The sequence below is a fragment of the Salmo salar genome, chromosome 20 (genome assembly GCF_965601325.2).
Source record: "Salmo salar chromosome 20, fSalSal1, whole genome shotgun sequence".
Taxonomy (NCBI): domain Eukaryota; kingdom Metazoa; phylum Chordata; class Actinopteri; order Salmoniformes; family Salmonidae; genus Salmo; species Salmo salar.
Window position 1 is genome coordinate 5,643,661 of NC_138310.1, and position 19,713 is coordinate 5,663,373.

Sequence of the window (19,713 nt, forward strand, 5' to 3'; positions counted from 1 at the left end):
CATCGCGCACATGTTGATTTTATCCACCCACACCAGACGCGATCAGGACACACAGGTTTAAATATCAAAACGAACTCTGAACCAACTATATTCATTTGGGGACAGGTTGAAAAGCATTAAACATTTATGGCAATTTAGCTAGCTAGCTGTTGGTAGCTAATTTGTCCTGGGATATAAACATTGGGTTGTTATTTTACCTGAAATGCACAAGGTTCTCTGCTCCGACAACTAATCCACAGATAAAAGGGAAAACTGAGTTTGTTTCTAGTAATCTCTCCTCCTTCAGGCTTCTTCTTCTTTGGACTTTACACTCCAACTGGACTGGAGTGTGAACCTCAATCACCCACGTGGGTAAATACTCCTAAAAACCAATGAGGAGATGGCACGTGGGTATATGCTCCTAAAAACCAATGAGGAAACGGGAGAGGCAGGACTTGCAGTGCGTCAAGGGTCACAAATAGAACCATGTTCTATTTTAGCGCCTGGCTACGCAGACTGTGGGTGCAACGAGTGGTGTGGTCAGCATGTTAGATATGCAGTTTTAGAAACTGTTCTTCGTCCTGTAATCATTACATAGCAACGCAGGAATTTTGATAGAACACAGGGCTGAGGGGCCAGAGGTTTGTGGGTTCACAGACCACCGTGGACAAGAGTAGCATTGAAAGATGTATTTTATGCTTAAAGCATTGCATGAATCAATCATCGTTTTTGCAGGCCTGAGAAAAAATTGCCTTTTATAAAAAATGTCATTCAATTCTACATCATTTTACATATTAGCGGATTTATTTTCTATACCACACAAATGACCAAAATTACAGTGAGATAGGCCTATGTGTTCATCTTATCATATTTCTCCAATGCCAAATCAGTGTGTCTTGTTTGCAACAAAATTCAATACAATCTGAGACATCATTAGGAATCTGAGCATGGTACTTTCAAAAGTTATGTCAAAGAAACATAACACTGTTATCCCCATATGCATCGGAGTCACATCTTTCCCGGGTATTTTACAGCTTGTTTCTAGCATAAAGCATTGCGGACCAAAGCACTGTTATAGATCACTTTATATAATTGGATGCGTTTTATTTTCTTCAAACTCTTAAGCTAACATGGGGTAGTCTGTGCTATTTGCCATTTTCTGTAAAGATGCACTATGCGGAAATTGCTCTGTCATTTCCGGGTTCGTAAAATTCAAAAAGTTTGCCTAATTTATGTGACAAAACAAGCAAGTATAATGTAGCAAATCATTGTACCATCTAAACCGCTGCGAAATGTATTTTCCATAACAAAAAATATTGTATTGTCAGCTGTTTGAAGTTGGTGTACAAAACTGATAGTAAAAGACACAAAAACACTTAAGGTAAGCATAGAAATAGCTCACATAGAACATATCTACTCACTTGCTTTCAATAAGAATAACATATCTGTAACTCACATTTCTATGTGAATTTGGTCAGGTCGCCCAAAAATTGAAAAGGTAGACCTAAGGCATACCCTCTGAAATCCCCTCAACTTGAGTCTTGGTTTTAACTTAACAGCCCTTCACTGACATGGAGGTTGGCTATTTAATGAATGCATAGTGGGTGGAGGAATTGACTGAAAAATCTATGGATATTGCAGCCTATAGCTTAATTTCATCTGTCAAACAGGTAGGCCTACTATCAGACCTCAGGATAAGACCCAGATGCAGACAGTTCGAATCACAGAAGTGTATTAACAAAACAGGGGTCAGGCAACCGACAGGTCAAGGGCAGGAAGAGGTCAGTGCAGGGCAGTGTCAAAAGGTACTGAACAGCAAGCAGGCTCAGGGCAGGCAGAATGGTCAAAACCAGAAGAACCAGAAAACGAACAGGAGTACAGAAAATCACGCTGGTAGGCTTGACGAGACAGGATGAACTGGCAACGGGCAACCAGAAAACACAGGTATAAATGCACAGAGGATAATGGGGAAAATGTGCGACACCTGGAAAGGGGTGGAGACAAGCATAAGACAGGTGAAACAAATCAGGGTGTGACACCTACCTGTTATTTCTTAAATAGGAAGAATTAGGCTTAAATGAATTATGCCTACTTTTTTTTATTTTTACCCCTTTTTCTCCCAAATTTAGTGGTATCCAATTGGTAGTTACGGTCTCGTCTCATCGCTGCAACTCCCTTACGGAATTGGGAGAGGTGAAGGTCGAGAGCCACGCGTCCTCCGAAACACGACCCAACCATGCCGCACTGCTTCTTTACACAATTCCCACTTAACCCGGAAGCCAGCCGCATCAATGTGTCGGAGGAAACACCGTACCCCTGGCGACCGTGTCAGCATGCATGTGCTAGGATCTCTAGTGGCACAGCTAGCAACTATAATGCAGTGCCTTAGACCACTGCACCACTCGCGAGGCGAATTTGCCTACTTTAATCACCATGAACTGTCCATTTTCGAAAGCCTAATCAAAAATAATTTTCAGAAGAATACTTTGACTCTCCTGCTGAACGGCCACCCTAGACCTACACAGCACAGCCGGGGCTCAGGTTTGGAATATCCATTGCGGTATGTAATGCAGCCTAGTTTTATTTTCACCATCCCAGCAGCTCTTAGAAATATAACTTTGATCTGTGCTTCTCTGAGCATGCACTTTGTAGCCTATAGGCTATGGATTATTTGATTGAGACCACATTAAATAGCCTACATCCACAATTCATATTGTGCGTACAGTGAAGAGTCAGAGGCATCGGGCACACATCGATATACACTGAGTTTACAAAACATTAGGAACTTTCCTAATATTAAATGGCACCCACTTTTGTCCTCAGAACAGCCTCAATTTGTCAGGGCATGGACACTGCAAGGTGTCAAAAGCGTTCCAAAGGGATGCTGGCCCATGCATGTTGACTCCAATACTTCCTACAGTTGTCAAGTTGGCTGGATGTCCTTTGGGTGGTGGACCATTCTTGATACACACTGGAAACTGTTGAGCATGAAAAACCCAACAGCGTTGAAGTTCTTGACACACTCAAACTGGTGCACCTGGCACCTACTACCATACCGCGTTCAAAAGCACTTAAATATTTTGTCTTGCCCATTCAACCTCTGAATGGCACACATACAGTACACAATCCATGTCTCAATTGCCTCGAGGCTTAAAAATCCTTTAACCTGTTTCCTCCCCTTCATCTACACTGATTTTAGATGTAACAAGTGACATCAAAAAGGCATCATACCTTTCACCTTGATTCACCTGAACAGTCTATATCTGTAACGGCTGTCGTAGGAGAGAGAGGACCAAGGCGCAGCAGGTTGCGTGCTCATCATTATAATTTATTAAATAAACGTGAACACGGAAAACAAAGAATGACAGACCGACAGTTTCACAGGCTACAATACTAACAGCAGTGCAAAATACAACTACCCACAATTAACAACCCCAAACACATACCTATATATAGGACTTTCAATCAGAGCTAAATAGAAACACCTGCCTCCAATTGAGAGTCCACACCCAAACCTAAACATAGAAAAACTAAACTAGACAGAACGTAGAAAATACAACCTAGAACATACCCAACACTCAGAACTAACAAATCACACACCCTAAACACAACCAACCAACCACCCCGAACCAACCAAAACAAATACCCTCTGCCACGTCCTGACCAAACTACAAAACAAATAATACCTAAACTGGTCAGGACGTGACAATATCATGGAAAAAGCATGTTTTGTACGCTCGGTGTATAGCCTAATAAGCAACTCATTCTAAAACACTGAGAAATATTGACATTCCATCAATTACAAATTGCATGACCCTCCCCTGTATTAGATTTAAAAAATACTAAACCCTCCCCTTGACTGAAATTGAAAAAACATGACCGTCCCCATTTTCCTCCAGGTAACCATTCTGTCAATTTTCATCTGTCCCTAACCAGTAGAGTCCACTCCACTGAACTTGGTAAGTTGTACATGCCATTAACTTTTTATTTACCAATGCCTTGTATCATGATAGTACTGGTAATGGTCACTGTTTGTTCCATTTGAATGCAGTTCATTGACAATCAACATTCTCTTCGTGCTAATAGTGCTAAACAGAATGCATTTTTTATAATCAATTATAGTAAATCATGCAACTTGCTGACAATCGTAAACAGCACTTTATCGTGATCTTGCAGCTATTGACATAAAAACATACAGTGGAAGTCGGAAGTTTACATACACCTTAGCCAAATACATTTAAACTCCGTTTTTCACAATTCCTGACATTTAATCGTAGTAAAAATTCCAAGGGAATGTGGTCAGTTTATTTTATTTTTATTTTAAGAATGTGAAATATCAGAATAATATTAGAGATAATGATTTATTTCAGATTTTATTTCTTTCATCACATTCCCAGTGGGTCAGAAGTTTACATACACTCAATTATTATTTGGTAGCATTGCCTTTAAATGGTTTAACTTGGGTCAAACGTTTCAGGTAGCCTTCCACAAGCTTCCCACAAAAAATTAGGTGAATTTTGGCACATTCCTCCTGACAGAGCTAGTGTAACTGAGTCAGGTTTGTTGGCCTCCTTACTCGCACACGCTTTTTCAGTTCTGCCCACTAATTTTCTATGGGATTGAGGTCAGGGCTTTGTGATGGCCTCTCCAATACCTTGACTTTGTTGTCCTTAAGCCATTTTGCACAACTTTGAAAGTATGCTTGGGGTCATTGTCCATTTGGAAGACCCATTTGCGACCAAGCTTTAACTTCCTGACTGAAGTCTTGAGATATTGCTTCAATATATCCACATAATTGTCCTGCCTCATGATGCCATGTATTTTGTGAAGTGCACCAGTCCCTCCTGCAGCAAAGCAACCCCACAACATGATGCTGCCACCCCCGTTCTTCACGGTTGCGATGGTGTTCTTCAGCTTGCAAGCTTCCCCCTTTTTCCTCCAAACATAACGATGGTCATTATGGCCAAACAGTTCTATTTTTGTTTCATCAGACCAGAGGACAATTCTCTGGTCTTGTTTCCTCAAGCATCTTCACAAGGTCCTTTGCTGTTGTTCTGGGATTGATTTGTACTTTTCGCACGAAAGTACGTTCATCTCTAGGAGACATACCGCTTTGGAAGGAGACACGTTTTGACGGCAGCGTGGTCCCATGGTGTTTATACTTGCATACTATTGTTTGTGCAGATGAACGTGGTACCTTCAGGCATTTGGAAATTGCTCCCAAGGATGAACAAGTCTTGTGAAGGTTTTTCTGAGGTCTTGGCTGATTTCTTTTGATTTTCCCATGATGTCAAGCAAAGAGGCAGTGAGTTTGAAGGTAGGCCTTAAAATACATCCACAGTACACCTCCAATTGACTCAAATCATGTCAATTAGCCTATCAGAAGCTTCTAAAGCCATGACATAATTTTCTGGAATTTTCCAAGCTGTTTAAAGGCACAATCAACTTAATGTATGCAAACTTCTGACCCACTGGAATTGTGATACAGTGAATTATAAGTGAAATAATCTGTCAATAAACAATTGTTGGAACAATTACTTGTGTCATGCACAAAGTAGATGTCCTAACCGACTTGCCAAAACTATAGTTTGTTTACAAGAATTTGGGGAGTGGTTGGAAAACGAGTTTTAATGACTCCAACCTAAGTGTTTGTAAACTTCTGACTTCAACTGTATGTATTATTGGCCTCCTCCTGATGAGTAACATTTTCAGTTAGGCTAGTGCTTGCACATTCTCACAGGCTCTGTAAAAGCTATGTACAGCAATGAATGACCTTACATCTGTCCATGTTTGACTAGTATCTTCCACAGCCTCAGAAATTACCTCTACAGCTCCACTGACCACAACCAGTAGAACCAGAAACACATCCTTCTTGACCTCAACAAGAGCTCAACCCAACACAACCACACCCTCACCGACTACAAAGACTAGAACCAGTACTACAGGCCGACCGACCTCAATATCAGTTCCTCATACCACTACAAGCAGAACTACAGTCCTACCGACCCCAACTACAGCCCTTCCGATCACAATCACAGCCCAACCAACCATAACTAAAGCACCACCGTCCACAACCACAGCCCAACAAAGTAGATCTACAGCCCTACAAACCACAACCCAATCAACCACAGCCCGACCAACCACATCTACAGCCCTACCAACCACAGCCCAACCAACTACAGCTTTACCAATCCCAGCCCTACTGCCTACAACCACAGCCCAACCAACCACAACTACAGCCCTACCAATCACGACCACAGCCACGCCAACTGCAGCTCAACCAATTCCAACCTCAGTGCAACCGACCAAAGTCCCATCATCCACAACCACAGACCAACTGACCACAACAGCTCAACTGACTACAACCACACCACAACTGACCACAGTCCAAGTGACGACAACCACAACCACAACCCAACTGACCACAACCACAGACCAACCAACCACAGCCTTGCCACCCACAATCAGATTCCGAATGACGACAACCCCAGTTCGAATTTCTATAACCACAGCCCCATCAACCATAACCACAATCCCGATAACCTCAACCACAGCACAACCGACCACAGACCCACCAGCCACAGGCCAAGCTATTACAACCACACCACAATTGCCCACAGCCCAACTAACTACAACCACAGCCCCATGGACCATTACCAATATAACCACAACCGCAACCAGAGTGATCACCAAAGCACCCATCACAGAGAAACCAGGTAAGTAATCAAGTTTACTAATGCAAGGCAAGAATACTTAGTCTGGGTGCCATTCTGTTTCTGCTTTGCTGCGAACTCCTTATGGAATTGTCATGCCAACATTTTTTGGCTTGCCAGAAATCCGATTTCCATCCAACCTTTTTTATGCGAGCAAAGTACATGTCAGATAAAAAATGTCGACAGGCCAGATGGGAACATAACATTTTTCAGGAAAACTTTAAAAATGTCGATTAAACAAAATACGCTAAAGGTGGGATCTTTTTGTGTCTGTAAAAAGAATTTGGTGAGATTGTCAGTGGAAACACTTTCATGTGTAAATATTTATATAATAAGCATCATATCGAAGTAAACTTGGAGTCATCCGATGACATGTTGTGTGGTCCTTCCACTATGACTAGTCGGGAAAGCATGCTGTTTATTATTATTATTTTTTCCCACCTTTATTTAACCTGGTCGGCCAGTTGAGAACAAGTTCTCATTTACAACTACGACCTGGCCAAGATAAAGCAAAGCAGTGCGACAAAACAACAACACAGAGTTACACATAAACAAACGTACAGTCAATAATACAATATAAAAATCAATGTACAGTGTGTGTAAATGTAGAAGATTAGGGAGGTAAGGCAATAAATAGGCCATAGAGGTGAAATAATTACAATAATAGCATTAACACTGGAGTGATTGATGTGCAAGTAGAGATACTGGGATGCAAAAAGATAAATAACAATATGGGGTGAGGTAGTTGGGTGTGCTATTTACAGATTGGCTGTGTACAGGTACAATGATCGGTAAGCTGCTCTGACAGCTGATGCTTAAAGTTAGAGGGAGATATATAAGACTCCAGCTTCAGTGATTTTTGCAATTCATTCCAGTCATTGGCAGCAGAGAACTGGAAGGAAAGGCGGCCAAATGAGGTGTTGGCTTTGGGGATGACCAGTGAAATACACCTGCTGGAGTGCGTGCTACGGGTGGGTGTTGCTATGGTGACCAGTGACATGAGATAAGGCGGAGCGTTACCTAGCAGAGACTTATAGATGACCTGGAGCGAGTGGTTTAGGCGATGACTATGTAGCGAGGGCCAGCCAACGAGAGCATACAGGTCGCAGTGGTGGGTAGTATTGTCACGTCCTGACCAGTATAGAGTATATTTGGTTATTGTAGTTTGGTCAGGACGTGGCAGAGGGTAGTTGATGTATGTATTATGGGGTTTGTCACTGGTCTATGTCTGTGTTTCTATGTCTAGTTGATTGGGGTTGGACTCTCAATTGAAGGCAGGTGTGTTGAGTTGCCTTTGATTGGGAGTCCTATATAGTAGGGTGTGTTTGTCTTTGTTTTTGGTGGGTAGTTGTTTGAGAGCACTGCTTTTTGTTGAGCCTGCTTTTACTGTTTCATGTCGCTAGTTTGTTTATTGTTTTCTTCCGTGGTGTTCGCATTATTTTATAAATAAATATGTTCAGCACGAAACCCGCTGCGCATTGGTCCCTTTCTCTCTACGACGACAAGCGTGACAAGTATATGGGGCTTTGGTGACAAAACGGATGGGACTGTGATAGACTACATCCAGTTTGCTGAGTAGAGTGTTGGAGGCTATTTTGTAAATGACATCGCCAAAGTCAAGGATTGGAAGGATAGTCAGATTTACGAGGGTATGTTTGGCAGCATGAGTGAAGGAGGCTTTGTTGTGAAATAGGAAGATGATTCTAGATTTCATTTTGGATTGGAGATGCTTAATGTGAGTCTGGAAGGAGAGTTTACAGTCTAACCAGACACCTAGGTATTTGAGTAGGGTTGTAGATATTAGACTATAGATTAAATAAATTATGATGATCATCACAGGTTGGTGAAAGTGCACGGTGATGAGCTTGATCCTTCTTTCCAATAAATATTGAGGGTCTTAATCTGATGACATGATCATTGATGCTTGCCTGCCGTTTGACCAAATAATCTTGCTCTTTTGTCCATAATAATCTCATGTAGGCTATACGTGCGCTATAGCCAACATGCTAGAACGCATGTGCCAACACTGGAGTGGCCACTCTTGCTATATAATGCAATTTTATTTGTGAGAAGACCATCAGTAGAGTTGAATAAAGGTACATAAGCTGCTAGCAGGGCATAGAATATTGCATTGATGGTAAACAGCGGGTTGTGCAGGTGTTAGTTTCTGTGGAGGAGGCTTTGTTGCCACATAGTTCATGGTGGCATTGGAGCCTTTTTGCTGAAAGGCTGCAGGCTTCTCCTGTTGGGTATGGGCCCTAGCTGCACCCAGGTGACTCTGCTTCCATCTTCAGCCATTGTACTAGGTACTGAAGGAGCGCCATCTGATGGTCGGTGAACTCTGAGAAGTGGCGGTGTAAACTAGAGACATGCTCCCCGGGTCCCCTTTCAGAGGGACAATGATGCAGCAGAAGACATACTAAAGTCACTAATTGGTTGCCACAAATACACACACGGCATTGAATTGTAGTAGGGTTGATAATGGTGGAAGTGCAAGTGATAGTGAAAGTCGTTTTAAATTGGTAAGAAACAGAAAGAAACACGGGCTGTAATTACAGTTATTGCTATACAATAGAAATGTATGCTACTATGCTAATGTATTAACATATGTATATAAGGTGCCAGCAGGAGCAGTGCAATCGAACATCGAAGCAACGGTAAACGGCTAATAAGCTACTTAGCATAGCATAATCAGTGGATACAGATGGCTACATTAGCATTGGAATTAACAGTGCAATATTAGCAGTAACCAGTAGATAAATAACAGTAAATAGCACATAACGTACTGTAAACAGCATACCATTAGGCTAATAGAAGATGCACACAAAGGCTTCAGTAAATAAACAACCAATACACACAATGTGGAGTAATTATGTTAACGGCGCTGCAATGCTAACAGTTTAGTTAGGCAAACTAAACACTCTATTTACCATGGGGAGTTAGCATACTAACCATGCTAACGACTCTAGCATGCTAACGACACTAGCATGTTAAAAAGGAAATAGACCAGAAACCATAAGTAATGCTGGAAACCATGCCAAATATTTGTTGTCTTTTAGCAGTTTGGGACTACAAACACAACTGCCATTTTAGGTCACATAGGGGATATGTTATGGGGATACCACATGGAATGACTCACACTCTAAAAGCATGAAAAGTAATGGAAACTAACAGAACCACACTAACAATATGTACAGCACACAAGAGGGCCTGTGGTAGCGGGTTCCGTTTTTAGTGCAAGCATTTGTAACACAATGACAACATTGTTACAACACTGTAAGACAGTATAATAGAGAATATATTGGCTAATTACACACATATACACACTTCAAGCATGACAATGGTATGCTAGAACAGGCCACTTACTTTGCATTGATGCACTAGCACCACACCATGTTAGGAAAAGTGTCCAGATTTTGCAGTCTAGTATGCACTCTTCAGCTACAGTGTATTCTTCTTGACTAAAGGTATCCACATCTCTCCTGGAAGAACTCTGCACAAAAGACTACTTATGGGTTGTTCGCGAACAAATCAGCTCTAAGAGCCGGCTCTTGTAGGTGAACGTTGGGAGCCGGCTCACATATCAGAAGAGCCGAATCTACAGTTGAAGTCGGAAGTTTACATACACCTTAGCCAAATACATTTAAACTCAGTTTTTCACAATTCCTGACATTTAATCCTAGCAAAAATTCCCTGTCTTAGGTCAGTTAGGATCACCACTTTATTTTAAGAATGTGAAATGTCAGAATAATAGTAAAGATAAGGATTTATTTCAGCTTTAATTTCTTTCATCACATTCCCAGTGGGTCAGAAGTTTACATACACTCAATAGTATTTGGTAGCATTAACTTTAAATTGTTTAACTTGGGTCAAACATTTCGAGTAGCCTTCCACAAGCATCCCACAATAAGTTGGGTGAATTTTGGCCCATTCCTCCTGACAGAGCTGGTGTAACTGAGTCAGGTTTGCAGGCCTCCTTGCTCGCACACTCTTTTTCAGTTCTGCCCACAAATGTCCTATAGGATGAGGTCAGGGCGTTGTGATTGCCACTCCAATACCTTGACTTTGTTGTCCTTAAGCCATTTTCCACAACTTTGGAAATATGCTTGGGGTCATTGTCCATTTGGGACCAATCTTTAACTTCCTGATTGATGTCTTGAGATGTTGCTTCAAAATATCCACGTAATTTTCCGTCCTCATGATGCCATCTATTTTGTGAAGTGCACCAGTCCCTCCTGCAGCAAACCACCCCACAACATGATGCTGCCACCCACGTGCTTCACGGTTGGGATGGTGTTCTTTGGCTTGCAAGCCTCCCCCTTTTTCATCCAAACATAACGATGGTCATTATGGCCAAACAGTTATATTTTTGTTTCATCAGACCAGAGGACATTTCTCCAAAAAGGACGCTCTTTGTCCCCATGTGCAGTTGCAAACTGTAGTCTGGCTTTTTTTATGGCGGTTTTGGAGCAGTGGCTTCTTCCTTGCTGAGCGGCCTTTCATGTTATGTCGATATAGGACTCGTTTTACTGTGGATATTGTCACGTCCTGACCAGTATAAGGGTTATTTGTTATTGTAGTTTGGTCTGGACGTGGCAGAGGGTATTTGTTTTATGTGGTTCGGGGTGGTGTTTTTTGTAGAAGGGTATTTGATTTAGGTATTCTGGGGTTTTTGGGCACTGTTCCTTGTTTATGTATTTCTATGTTTAGTCTAGTTAGTTGTATTTCTATGTTTAGGTTAATGGGGGGTTGGACTCTCAATTGGAGGCAGGTGCTTTCTCGTTGCCTCTGATTGAGAGTCCTATATATGGGTATGTGTTTGGTTTAGTGTTTGTGGGAGATTGTTTCTTATTTTGCGTGTGTGAGCCTTACAAGACTGTTTAGTTGATCGTTCGTTCTTCTTTTGTTATTTTTGGTGTTTTCTTGGTTCAAATAAATATCAAGATGAGCATCCACATTCCTGCTGCGTTTTGGTCCTCCATTCCAGATGACAACCGAGACAGATATAAATACTTTTGTATCTGTTGCCTCCAGCATCTTCACAGGTCCTTTGCTGCTGTTCTGGGATTGATTTGCACTTTTCGCTCCAAAGTACGTTCATCTCTAGGAGACAGAACTCGTCTCCTTCCTGAGTGGTATGACGGCTGCATGGTCCCATGGTGTTTATACTTGCGTACTATTGATTGTACAGATGAATGTGGTAACTTCAGGCGTTTGGAAATTGCCCCCAAGGAGGAACCAGACTTGTGGAGGTCTACAATTTTTTTCTGAGGTCTTGGCTGATTTCTTTTGATTTCCCCATGATGTCACGCAAAGAGGCACTGAGTTTGAAGGTAGGCCTTAAAACCTCTTCATTATACGGGGCAGTATTTTCACGGCCGGATGAAAAAAGTACCCAAATTAAACTGCCTCCTACTCAGACTCAGAAGGTAGGATATGTATATTATTAGTAGATTTGGATAGAAAACAGTCTGAAGTTTCTAAAACTTTTTGAACAATGTCTGTGAGTATAACAGAACTCATATGGCAGGCAAAACCCTGAGAAAAATCCAACCAGGAAGTTTGACCTGTAGTCATTTCAAATTATGTTCTATCTAAACTACAGTGTCCGTGATGTCATATTGCACTTCCTAAGGCTTCCACTAGATGTCAACAGTCATTAGAACCTCGTTTGAGGCTTCTACAATACAATTTGATTGAATAACACCCAGAACAGTATGTGGTCAACCTGGTGTCGTTGCCTTACCTCGTGCGCACTCACGAAGGATTAGCCATTTTTCTTTTTCTTTTGTAATGAATCTGCTGTTGTCTGGTTGGAATATTATCGAAATTCTACTATAATAACACCCTAAAGATTGATTGTGAACATGGTTTGACATGTTTCTACAAACGCTGAGTGAACTTTATAACTTTTCGTCGACGGTGGATAGATGTATTTTGGAATGGTGATCTGGACACCCCATCAAAACGGATTTATTTCGACATAAATTATCGACTTTATCGAACAAATGAACATTTCTTGTGGAAGTGGGAGACCTTCCGAGTGCATTCAGCCGAAGATCAGCGAAGGTAAGATAATATTTTTAACAAATTTCAGCGTTTTGTGGATGCCGTGGCTGGACAGCTAACTGAATAGCTTGGGGCACAGTACTCAGAATATTGAACGATGTGCTTTCTCCGTAAAGTTATTTTGAAATCTGACAAAGCGGTTGCATAAAGGAATAGTTAATCTATACTTCTTTAATTAATTGTTATATATTTTGTCAACGTTGATGAGTATTTCTGTAAATTATGGTGCCCATTCACCGGAAATTTTGGGGTGAATACATTTTCTGAACGTCACGCGCCAATGTAAATGTCACGCGCCAATGTTTTTTTTAAATATAAATATGAACTTGATGGAACAAAAAATGCATGTATTGTCTAACATAATGTCCTAGGACTGTCATCTGATGAAGATCGTCAAAGGTTAGTGCATAATTTTAGCTGGTTTTGTGCTTTTTGGACGGCTACCCTTGCTTTGAAAATGGCTGTCCTTGCTAAGAAAATGGCTGTGTTGATTTTTTGCTGTGGTGGTATCCTAACATAATCTAATGTTTTGCTTTCGCTGTAAAGCCTTTTTGAAATCGGACAACGTGGTTGGATTCAAGAGGTTTATCTTTCAAATGGTGTAAAAGAGTCGTATGTTTGAGAAATTTTAATTATTAGTTTTTGTATGTTTTGAATATCGCGCCCTGCTGTTCCATTGGCTGTTGGCTAGGGGTTCAGCTGGCGGAACGTCTGTCCACAACAGGTTATAATACATCCACAGGTACACCTCCAATTGACTCAAATGGTGTCAATTAGCCTATCAGAAGCTTCTAAAGCCATGAAATAATTTTCTGGAATTTTCCAAGCTGTTTAAAGGCACAGTCAACTTAGTGTATGTAAACTTTAGACCCACTGAAATTGAGATAGTGAGTTATAAGTGAAATAATCTGTCTGTAAACAATTGTTTGAAAAATGACTTGTGTCATGCACGAAGTAGATGTCCTAACCGACTTGACAAAACTATAGTTTGTTAAAAAGAAATTTGTGGAGTGGTTGAAAAGCGAGTTTTAATGATTCCAACCTAAGGGTATGTAAACTTCCGACTTCATCTGTATTTATAAAAAATATTTTAAAAATTAGATATGAATAATCAAAAGATTTAAATGAATAGAATTTACCAATTCAAAGAACGAAAAAATAAATATAATATAGGCCTAAATGCTTAAGCGCACACATTTGTTCTGACTGTCTGCTCAGACTAAGAGCCTCACCTGTTGTTCCTGTCAATCAGACAAGCAGTGTCAACCAATGAGCCACAGATGCGTGAGGGAGGGCCGAGCCAACTCACTCAGTCACACACTTAGCAGCTGAGGAGAAAGAGGAAGGACATTTGTGAAAACAGCTGGAAAATGAGTCGGAAGCACAGTAGCATTTGGATGCATTTTAATAATGTAGACAATCTTAGAGCAAAGTGTAGAATTTGCCAAAACAAAATCTCATATAAAGCTGGTTCTACGCACAACCTACACCGGCATATGCGAACTGTGCACCCAACTGTGAAGCTAGCTGTAGCGGAGCTTCGAGAAACTAGCGGGTCTGCTAGTGATAGTGGTAGAGCCAGCACCTCCACACGTGGAGATGTATCCACTCAGTCAGGTAGGCCTACTCCGCGACCCACAGCAACGCAGTCTTCTATGGACCAGTTTATATCAAAGTCTATGTCCTGTAGCAAAACAAGGCCAAATTGATATTGCATTGGCTAAAATGATTGCCACCGATTTCCAGTCATTTTCGATCGTGGAGGACAGAGGTTTTAGAAATGATAGCAATAGTCTAAACCCAATGTATGCAATTCCAAGCCGGAAAACCCTTTCAAAATCACTTATTCCACAACAGTATGAGAGCACACAGGCTTCAGTGCGGGAAAAAGGAAAAAAGAGAGCCCAAAAAGTTACTGCAGTTTGCCTTACCACTGACTGCTGGACATCAAGGGTAACCACTTCTTACATGTCGGTTACATGTCACTTCATTGAAGATTTTTCGATGTCTAGCTGTCTTCTGGACTGCTTTGAGTTCAGCAACAAACACACCTCAGAACTTGGCAGAGGAACTGTTGAGAGTGGCCAGAGAATGGCATGTAGATGGAAAAATGGTCTATTGTGTTAGCGACAATGCAGCTAACATAACCAAAGCCATGAACATTTTTTAATGGACACATCATCCATGTCTTGCCCACACAATCAACCTGATTGTAGGAGATGCTCTGAAGGTGATGAAGCCCACTGTGGACAAAGTGAAAGTAGCTGTGGAATACTTCCACAGGAGCACAGTAGGTGCTGAAAAACTAAAGTCTGAGCTGAGGCCTAAACAAGACTGCACTACAAGGTGCAATTCAACATTTTATATGTTGAAGCGGTTTCTTGAGTCAAAGGATGCCATCATCTCTTCCCTGGCCATTGTCAATGCACCTGTTGATGCTCTGACCCAAGAGGAATGGGAGGTGGTGGTGGAGCTGTGCAGAGTCCTGGAACCCTTTGAGCAGGTCGCTGTGGAGATCAGTGGAGAGAGGTACAGTAAGTAGTTATTACTACATCATTATTTAATCCAGTATTATAAATGCATATGAGCAGTAGATGAGAATGTAGTATCAGTAGACAAAACATGAACTAATAAGTTACTGTTCTCTCTTTTCAGCTATGTGACAGCCTCAAAAAAGATACTCCTGTGTAAGGGTCTGCAGCGAATCACAGCCAGCCACCAGAGAGAAGCAAATGTAACCACAGGACATGTGACAGAGTTTATGGACACCCTATGTTCATCAATGGACAGAAAGTTCCACAGAATGGAATATAATCACGTGCTATCAGAAACCGCTGCACTTGACCCCAAGTTTAAGACGTTAGCCCTCAGTGAAGCCAGAGCGATTGATGAGGCTCTTCAAAGAATAACCTCAGCAGCAGGGAGGGACAGCCCCAGCAGTCAGGTGGCTCAGGCACCAGGGCAACAGGAAGAGGGATCAGATGGAACAGAAGCACCAGCAGTAGTGCCACAAACGTCTGCAGTTTGACGAGAGCGCAACTGGGGATGCAGCATGAAGGAATCCCTCAGCAGATGCCATAATGGAGGTCTGATCCTATTTGAAGGATCCCCTCCTCCAAAGATCTGCAGATCCTCTGAGCTGGTGGAAGAACAAGGCCCCGTTCTACCCACGGCTTACTAAAGTCATGACAGGGGGACTCTGCATAGCGGCCACATCCGCCCCCTCTGAGTGGGTCTTCTCAAAAACGGGACAAATAATTACTGAGAGAAGAAACCACATCAGCCCCTCAAAAGTGAGGCAGCTTGTGTTTCTGAATGCAAATCTCTCATAAACGAAAAATATGGTCAGCATTGCTGTGTGCTGCTGGTTATAACATGGCAATAAAGAAGTGAGAGAAAAGAGGGACCAGTTTAGTGTTTTAAGTGGGATGCTGCAGTTTTCACACTGTTATCTATTTTTCTTTGATATGGTGCAATATTCTAGTATTATGTTGTTCAGATTGTATTCGTTTTGAATGGTTTATATGCACTTTGTTTACATACATTAAAAAGTTATACTTTAAATGCAAATGTTTAATAGCATTCTTTTTCATAACAAAACAATGCATTTTTAAATACATTGTGGTCAAGTTAGAGTATGATTTCATTTAATAATTTAATTAGAATCGTTTTAACACCAATCATAGTCAAACCATCGCAAACTGTTTGACTTGAAAAAAATACAAAACATATTTTTTTTAAAGAGACGGTCTTTTTGGTGAGCTGAGCCGAACGAACCGGCTCACTGAAAAGGGCCCATAACTACTAAAGACCGATAAGGGTAGAGCTATGCTTTTATAGTTGTCCCGCCCCACAGGCCCGTTGGCCTGGGCCCAGGTGGGCTGGGTCAAAGGAGTTGACGGACAGGTCAAGAGGTCCAATGAAAGGTCACTTTAGGGGACATGCCCTAACATGTCATTAGTGCAGAGGGTCGTCCACCAGCAGGCCTTGCACTTCAAAGAATAAACGAACCCTGACCACGGTTTTCTACAGTGCTGTTGTTTGACATTTGATCTAAATAACTCCTAAGTTACATTTTACATTTGTCATTTAGCAGACGCTCTTATCCAGAGCGACTTACAGGAGCAATTAGGGTTAAGTGCCTTGCTCAAGGGCACATTGACAGATGTTTCACCTAGTCAGCTCTGGGATTCGAACCAGCGACCTTTCAGTTACTGTCCCAACACTTAACTGCTAGACTACGTACCACCCCATAAATATCTTATTTTCATCTTGATTTATTATTAATAAAATTAATCACACTCTCCTTTTAAAAAACAGATTAAAAACTCTCCTTTTAAAAACCAATAATAAAAAATGAATAAAAATAGGTTTTACTGTCAGATAGGTGCAGTGAAATGTGTTTAACAGGGTCAGCCATAGTAGTACGGTGCCCCTGGAGCAAATTAGGGTTAAGTGCCTTGCTCAAGGGCACATTGACAGACTATCACAAAAAATCCCTACTTTAATTGACTGTGTTCACATAAAGGCGTACCACCGCTCCCTTCTGGCCAGACCTGGGTCTGTATGTATCAAGCGTCTCAGAGTAGGAATACTGATTGTCGTGGAATATTCTAATCAAGTGAGAGAGACTTTGTAATTTATTCAAACAATCATCTTTATTCAATATAGATTAATTATTGCAATAATGAGGCTGGTCGACACCACACCCTTGAGTGTTGGACCAAGTAACTTAACCTTTACACAAATGCAGAGTACTATATATAGCTGACACTAAAAATGCTTAGTCATGGTTGGTTCCACCCATGCCATGCAGATTGGGGCATCATAAGCCACTCTGGCTTCATCCGGTCGTTATCTGCACAGGGTTGTTGTCTTAACCCCACCCTGGCTTAGTTTCCCAGATGCAAGGATGATTTTGAGACGATGAGGGATTGTTCTACTCTTAAGCTATCCCAAGAAAAACACATTCTTGTCTATGTAATGCAGTCTTTAACCTCTTACATCTAGACGTTCCGCTAGCGGAACACTTGCTCCAATATCCAATGATAGGCGTGGCGCGAATTACAAATTCCTCAAAAATACAAAAACTTCCATTTTTCAAACATATGACTATTTTACACCATTTTAAAGACAAGACTCTCCTTTATCTAACCACACTGTCCGATTTCAAAAAGGCTTTACAGCGAAAGCAAAACATTTAGATTATGTCAGGAGTACCCAGCCAGAAATAATCAGACACCCATTTTTCAAGCTAGCATATAATGTCACAAAAAACAAAACCACAGCTAAATGCAGCACTAACCTTTTGATGATCTTCATCAGATGACACTCCTAGGACATTATGTTATACAATACATGCATGTTTTGTTCAATCAAGTTCAAAACCAGCTTTTTACATTAGCATGTGACGTTCAGAACTAGCATACCCCCCGCAAACCGGTGAATTTACTAAATTACTCACGATAAACGTTCACAAAAAACATAATTATTTTAAGAATTATAGATACAGAACTCCTTTGTGCAATCGAGGTGTCCGATTTTAAAATAGCTTTTCGGTGAAAGCACATTTTACAATATTCTGAGTAGATAGCTCGCCATCACGGGCTAGCTAATTTGACACCCACCAAGTTTAGCCCTGACCAAACTCCGATTTACTATTAGAAAAGTTTGATTACCTTTGGTGTTCTTCGTCAGAATGCACTCCCAGGACTGCTACTAAAATAACAAATGTTGGTTTGGTTCAAAATAATCCATTGTTATATCCAAATAGCGGCGTTTTGTTCGTGTGTTCAAGACACTATCCGAAGTGTAAATAAGGGTCACGAGCATGGCGCATTTCGTGACAAAAGATTTCTAAATATTCCATTACCGTACTTCGAAGCATGTCAACCGCTGTTTAAAATCAATTTTTATGCCATTTTTCTCGTAAAAAAGCGATAATATTCCGACCGGGAATCTGCGTTTAGGTAAACAGACAAAAGAAAATAAAGCATGGGGTCGACTCGGGCACGAGCCTGAGTCTCACAGTACTGTAACCAGCCACTATCCAAACGCGCTACTTTTTTCAGCCAGAGCCTGCAAAGCCACGATTCAGCTTTTTGCCGCCTTCTGAGAGCCCATGGGAGCCGTAGGAAGTGTCACGTAACAGCAGAGATCCCCTGTAATGGACAGAGATAATCAAGAAGGGCAAGAAATTGTCAGACAGGGCACTTCCTGCATGGAATCTTCTCAGGTTTTGGCCTGCCAAATGAGTTCTGTTATACTCACAGACACCATTCAAACAGTTTTAGAAACTTTGGAGTGTTTTCTATCCAAAGCTAATAATTATATGCATATTCTAGTTTCTGGGCAGGAGTAATAATCAGATTAAATCGGGTACGTTTTTTATCCGGCCGTGAAAATACTGCCCCCTAGCCATAACAGGTTAACTCATTTGTCAGCTCAAGCCATCTCTGGTGACCATACGCCCAGATTAGCTGCAGGGAACTAAAAGAGACACTAAAAACACAGACACTATTAGGGAAGAAATGTATTACTATTAGTTAAATATTAATTGTTAACAATCTAGGATCAGGTTCCCTCTGTCCATGCAATCTAATTAATTGTCACCTAAAAGGCCACACTGATCCAAACTGAAACAGTCACTAGACGGCAACATCTGCTCACTGAGTTATAGCCACCCTCATCACACTTCATATGGCAGTTGATCTGTCACTGACCAACAGGAAAAAATTCATCATCATTGGATTTTTTTTTTTATTATTATAATTTTTGGGGTTGTGATAGACTCAATGACAACACGGTGGCCTTTTCACCCTCTCAGAAATGAACGGTGACTTAAAACAACTACCTGCATTTTTTTGTGAGGCCTACATACTGACACAAAAGGAGATCAACTCTACACTTTACAGTTATTGCATACATGTTCAGTGTCTTTTCACTCAGGGGT

General features: G+C 41.2%; 1 protein-coding gene across 1 annotated transcript in view; it reads left to right on the top strand.

Annotated features, from left to right (window-relative positions):
* The window catches only part of LOC106580197 (uncharacterized), a 126,129-nt gene that overhangs the window by 97,575 nt on the left and 8,841 nt on the right, over nucleotides 1-19,713 (top strand). The window contains exon 5 of the mRNA XM_082966838.1: nucleotides 6,073-6,695. Within this exon, the coding sequence (XP_082822964.1) occupies nucleotides 6,073-6,695 (623 nt within the window). The remainder of the gene's footprint in view (nucleotides 1-6,072; nucleotides 6,696-19,713) is intronic.